A 6,000-nucleotide genomic window follows, 5' to 3' on the forward strand; every position below is an offset into this window, starting at 1 on the left:
ACATGGGAGCGTGTCAGCATTTTAATAAAAGAAGAAAAAAATCAATAAAGGCTAACAAAATCATACCATTTATTGCTCCGATCTTGTCGATACGCTCAGATAAGTTGCTAAAAACAAACCTTTTTTTCGTTCAACACATTATAAAACATAATGAGCCCAGGAAGTATAAAGATGAATAGCTGATGAATGTTCTGGTGCGATCCTCCATCTATTTGCCACCGAACCCACTCATTAAATTACCGAGGCCGCCCGCACCTTGTTGTAGCTGGCGCATCATGTTTTGTAAACCGTTCATGCCGCCCATCTGTTGGAACATGCGCGGATCAATCATCTTTGCCATCTGTTGATTCAGTTTGGCCATTTGTGTCGGATTCACGTTTTTCGTCATATCGCCACTCTTGAACAGTCCCTTAATACCTCCCATCTTCTTGATGACTGCAGCGAATTTCGTGTACTGTGATATCAAATCGCGCACTTCCCGCTCCATGACGCCCGATCCTTGAGCCACTCGCGTTACTCGTGTTGGCTGTTTGCTGAACAGTTTCGCACCATCCTTGTTATCGAGCTCCCCGTCAGACATGGAGTCCATCATGGTCATTAGACGCTTGATTCTAGCCATTGACTCTTGCTCACCGCCCTTGGTCATAAAATCTTGAGAAAATCCTGGAATCATTCCCTGCAATGTATAGAAATATTGGTTGTTGGTGCAAACAATAAGATCAGTATTTTCTTCACAAAAACGACGATGACAGACATACCATAATTTGCGAAAAAGGACCCATCTTCATGATATTTTGGAACTGTTCATACATGTCCCGAATGGTGAATTGACCATGTTTGATTTTATCGATTAGCTCTTCGTTGTCGTCCAGCTTCAATTCGTTCACCTTGTCGATTAAGCCCTCAATGTCTCCCATTCCAAGCAGTTTGCTAATAAAGGGCTTCGTCTTAAACGGTTCCAAGTCGTCTATGTGCTCACCAGTACCGATGAAAATGATGGGAGAGTTAGTTGCTGCCACCCTGCAAACGACACAAAACATAGAAACAGGCATTTGCATGGTACACTATCCGAAAGAATAAAACAAACACTTACGCTGATAGTGCACCGCCACCCTTCGCATGACCGTCTAGCTTCGTAATGATGACCGAACCAATGTCCACCTTTTCTTTGAACGCTTTTGCCTGGGCCTCACAAGCCTGCCCAATGGTAGCATCCATGACGAAAATAATGTTATCCGGGTTGACCGCGTTGGCCACTGCCAACATTTCCTCGAACAGTGATTCCTCCTGCTTATGTCGGCCACTCGTATCCACGATTATAAACTCAAAGCCCTCCTTTTTGAACATCTCTACACCATCCTGTGCGATTGTGACCGGATCGACTTCGGTATAGCTACCGTAGAATGGAATACGCGCCTTGGTGGCATTTTGCTTGATTTGATCGTACGCACCAGCACGAAACGTATCGGCACAGACTAGGCACGATTTCCAGTTTTTCTTTTGATAATGGTACGCCAGTTTTGTACAAGTTGTCGTCTTACCAGATCCCTGCAGTCCTACGAACATTATCACGTTCGGACGTCCTTTAATGGGCTGGTATGGCTTCACGCCCGGATCAACCAGCTTAACCAGCTCCTTGAACACTGCCGATTGAATCATTCGTCGCTTATTCAAACCTCCGGCCATTTCATCGAAGTCGATCACAGAACGTACATTTTCACGCAGCTTCTTCACCAACCGAATGTTGACGTCCGCCTCGAGCAATGCCGTGCAAATCTCTTTCAGCATTGAATCTAACACCTCTTCATTTATGATCGTCGCTTTGCTTAGCGAGTGCAAAGCATTCGTAATTTTGCGTCCTAAATCGGCTAACACCATCTTGACCACTTAATACAGACAGTGCGACGCTCCCTGAAATCTTGGACCGCTCCGGATTGGATTTTGTCAGCCTCGAGGCAACCTTAATCAAGTTGCACGTTTTCTGTGACAAAGAATACACTTCAAAATCAGTGGAGTGTCTAGTTTGTATTAATGTGAACTACTTGTTTACCTGCGTTCAGGGGCCTAATAATACTTCAAAATAATGTTAATTGTTGCAATATTACTATAAATTGGAGATTGCAACGATACGCAAATTGTCGTAGAAAAAGGTTTGTTTTGTACAGCTCCGTTGTGCCAGCAGGACAACATTCGACATGCTGTCAAATTGTAATGTCAAATTGAAGCAAGGTCATTCCATTTCAATTGTCTACATGACAATCAAAGCCTTTTACAAAACCAAAGTGAGTTGATATAGGCGCTTAGCCACGGAGGTGACAAAATGTTGATTTTTTTTCAACTTTGTCAAAATTGCTTGTCATAAGCAAAAAAGAGCTTTTCTCGTGGCCGCACCAAAAATATACACACGAACGACAAAAAGCTCTAACAACCGAATACCATCGATAATTTGTTTAAGAGCGTTTCTACATATACCTAGACTGCAGCTGATAGATGGCTGTGAGAGAATTGACAACCGGTTTCTCACGCCGGTGTGTGTAGAAGCTCCGGAAAGCGCCGAGATGAGACTTTTAAAATTATTTCATTTCATTTCATTTCATTTCATTTATTTAATACAATATCCACCATCAAGGCTAAATATAATAGACTTAAAACTAATTAAATACTAACAAATAAACAAAATAATTCATGAAAAACTAAGCCTAACTAACCTAGTCTTGACCTAGCAAGAAAGAAAAGAAAAAAAAAACAAGGGTAGAGCGTAGAGACTATCATAAACTTAACAAAAAAAAAAGAGAGTAATAGAAAACTAAGGAGAATAATTAAAGGGAATTAGAAGAAAAAATACGGTTACGGAAAGAGTTAAGAGAGGAGTCGAAATCAAAGAGATAGTAAAAGTGGTTAAACAACCTGAAACAGGACAGAAGAGGGTCATTGAAAGTATAAAGAGTATGACGTGTTTCAATTGACAGAGTATCACGTGGACGAAGAGAACGAGAGGGAACATTATGTTCAAAAAATCCATTTGAATCGCTAAAATGAAGTAAAAAAAAAAATCTTTTACTTTTTAGTAATTTTTCTACGATTATTAGACTGCAAAAATGCAAACTATAATTGATCGTTCGCCATAAACTGCCAATTTAATTTTTCTCAGCTCCATCGTTCTTTGCATGCTGAGGAGATTTCTCTCACCGAAAATGCTGTCAGTCGCTGTCAAAGCATGCTGTCAGCTTTTTTCTCAGCTGCAGTCTCGGTGTATGTAGAAACGCTCTAAGAAGTAGTCCAAATAACCAAATCGGTTTAGTGGTGGTCGATTCAGTCCAAATTTTAGAACAATTGGAGCTGTCAGTTCTAATAAGATGTATTGACCTTGCCCACGCTTGGCCCATCTTTTCCAAACATGTTGACGAGAAAAAGATAGATCAAGTGCGGGCTAAGGTCAATATGCTGAACATGATTTTAACACATCATTTACTTTAACTCATTCACTTACATCACAGCATAATTTCGGCAATATTATAAATCTATAAACTGTGCTCTGAGCAGCGAAATCGATGAGTCCTTTTGCAAGTAAACAAACACACACAACCCAAGTGCCACAAGTCCTCTAAACGACCACTAAACGGGTTCTAAACGACTCAAGCTCTCTATCTAAACGGAATATAGAAAGAAAGACTTCGTTTAGCAGACGTCAAACGACTCATGCATTCTAAAAATAGCAAAAATCTGGTGCGGCCTTCTGTTGGTGGTGGGATACCCAACCAGTGGAGTTTCCACGCATGGAGAGCTTTTTCATTCCCTCTGTACTGTTGTATGGTTTCGCATTGAAGTTATGCATCGCTAGAACTAGAACGGCGATACGATTGTTTAAATACTAAACTCCAATGGAAACCACCAGCACTGAAGCAAGTGAGATTTGAATAACAGTCGTTGGTGTTGATACCCACGTATCTGACCACACGACCATTCATATGGTTTTTGCTCAGAAAGTTATAAGGCTTGTAGCTCATGATTAGATGAAACTTGTCGAAATACAATACATGCAAAAAAATGACAGCAATATAATGCTGAGTTGTAATAGTTGCTCAATAGATCAAACCAATGAAGCTATTATGAAGCTTTCATTTTTTAAGGATATTCGATTTTCCAGTCGTTTATGCTTAATCTGTGGCGTTTAGGCGTTCCTCTTGAGTAGAAAAAATGTATGTATATATACAGTAGAACGCCGTTTATCCGGGTACCTTTTATCCGGCTGTTGAGAAATGACAGTTCAATAAAAAGGTAATTTGAACGAAACGGTTATTAACGGGCTGAAAAACGGTTATCAGAGCACATTATCATAACATAAAATCTTATGATTTACATGACATTTCAAACATTTTCATTGGAAAAACATGAAATTTATTAATACTGGTTACCAAAACATAATATAAATTTAAATAATACAGAAATTTGTGCTAAAATATATACTTCGACTCATTATCCGTGTTATTCGAGCATCCAGGTCGAGTCCAGAAGACTTCAAAACACGGTGCTGTATATATGTATACGGTAGGGATTATGTGATATAGGAAGAATATATTTTTTGTTGGTAAAGATTAAAAAGTAAGATTAAGTAGAAACATAATACAAATGTGAATATATAATATTTTACTCATTGTTTAGAAATGCAATAAAAAATATATATCTGGCACGGCGACGTAATGACTCACCTGTTTACGATTCAACTCACTTCAACTTTCCATACCGATCAGTTGATAATTAAGCAAGCACTACAGCAGTTAAACAACGATGCTTGTTTATTAATATTTATCTTAAATCTTTTAAGTACATTGATATAAGCAAAGACCATAGAGTAAACCTTCAGTAGAAATCATTTCGTTGGAGATAGCGATGTATTGTTTAGTTCACGAGTTATCTTTTTTGTTTGTATATTTGTGTTTAAACATAATGTACGTTTCATACATTTATTGTGCACAAATATTTAAAAATAATGTAGTTGTTACGATGAAGACTTTGTTCTATGTTCCTGCGTAATTAAAGCACTGCATTCAATCTTACAGATTCGCGTGTAAAGATTTGTGTTGCAAAATAAACAATCAAACTAGCGGCCTCTTTTCTTCAAGAACATTACTCTTCAGAATTCTAAATTTTACTTGCGTTGGCTTTGTTGGCACTACTGCAGCAACAAGTCTTTCTCGTCCTGGGGTACTCGTCGTTTGGCTTCAAATATTGTCGTAGCGGGCATACACATAAAACTGCAACAACGGTACTATTTCATTCGATAGCTTAGTGACTTACACTTTTGTCTTCGATACTGGTCTGCATTTCAGAAAATTCTCGCTCCCGTTTACGGTCGTGGTGACAGTCCACGAAGGCTGCATTAAACAGAATTTGACAACCCCGTTCAATCCATTGCATGAGCTGGTTTTTAGTTTGTTTGTTACTGCGCCATACGATACACACATAATAAATAGGAACACCGGACAAAGTAATCGCCAAACCGACAAGTAGGTTGAATGGTTCAGTGAACGACGGCAGCAGCACCAATCCCAGGCAACAGACGAGAAATATGATTGGCAGAGCTAAATTAACTTTAATAGGTCTCGGCATGTTAGGTCTGTAAAGAACCAATAAAATGAAATATAAATAATTATGTGTACTACACGCATATCGAAAACATTTATGGACATACTTTGAAATTCTTAGCCACAGCAAACCGGCGATACTGGCGGCCACAGAAAGCCAGAGGATTTGGCTGAAATAGTTGATCAGAACGAAAACATTGGCAGAAAGCAGCATGATTATGGAAGTGATGCAGGTAAATATAAGCGCCGGTATAGGGGTTTGCCGGTCGACATGAACTAGTGAAAACCAGGCTGGTAAATGTCCTTCTTGTGCACCAGTAGAGAAAAGACGAGCCGAGGTGAATAATATTCCATTAACCCCACCGAAGGTACTGAGAGCCACAAATATTGGTATCAGCCAAGCGACGGAGCCAAA

General features: G+C 39.4%; 2 protein-coding genes across 10 annotated transcripts in view; both read right to left on the reverse strand.

Annotated features, from left to right (window-relative positions):
- Positions 1-45: 45 nt before the first annotated feature.
- On the reverse strand, positions 46-2,221 carry LOC1275923 (signal recognition particle subunit SRP54). The gene is made up of 4 exons (XM_315212.5): positions 2,051-2,221; positions 1,094-1,981; positions 759-1,020; positions 46-676 (listed from the first exon to the last, which is right to left on the reverse strand). The coding sequence occupies exons 2-4, from the start codon at positions 1,876-1,878 to the stop codon at positions 209-211; spliced, it is 1,515 nt and encodes a 504-aa protein (XP_315212.2). The 5' UTR covers positions 1,879-1,981; positions 2,051-2,221; the 3' UTR covers positions 46-208.
- Positions 2,222-4,778: 2,557 nt separating this feature from the next.
- LOC1269049 (Y+L amino acid transporter 2) overlaps positions 4,779-6,000 on the reverse strand; it is an 18,388-nt gene continuing 17,166 nt past the window's right edge. For all 9 annotated transcript variants that reach the window (XM_061644009.1, XM_061644007.1, XM_061644006.1 and 6 more), the window contains exons 5-6: positions 5,693-6,000; positions 4,779-5,617 (exon numbers count right to left, since the gene is read on the reverse strand). The exon at positions 5,693-6,000 is cut by the window's right edge and continues 142 nt beyond it. In XM_061644009.1, coding sequence (XP_061499993.1) covers positions 5,287-5,617; positions 5,693-6,000 — 639 coding nt within the window. In that variant the 3' untranslated portion in view covers positions 4,779-5,286. The remainder of the gene's footprint in view (positions 5,618-5,692) is intronic.

The sequence above is a fragment of the Anopheles gambiae genome, chromosome 2 (genome assembly GCF_943734735.2).
Source record: "Anopheles gambiae chromosome 2, idAnoGambNW_F1_1, whole genome shotgun sequence".
Lineage (NCBI taxonomy): Eukaryota > Metazoa > Arthropoda > Insecta > Diptera > Culicidae > Anopheles > Anopheles gambiae.

Excerpts from the sequence above, each read along its gene's own strand:
- LOC1275923 (XM_315212.5), bottom strand. The coding sequence starts at position 1,878 with ATGGTGTTAGCCGATTTAGGACGCAAAATTACGAATGCTTTGCACTCG. Across the intron at positions 1,021-1,093 it reads GGTGGCGGTGCACTATCAGC|GGTGGCAGCAACTAACTCTC; the intron begins GTAAGTGTTTGT and ends TGTCGTTTGCAG. Across the intron at positions 677-758 it reads GTCCTTTTTCGCAAATTATG|GGAATGATTCCAGGATTTTC; the intron begins GTATGTCTGTCA and ends TATACATTGCAG.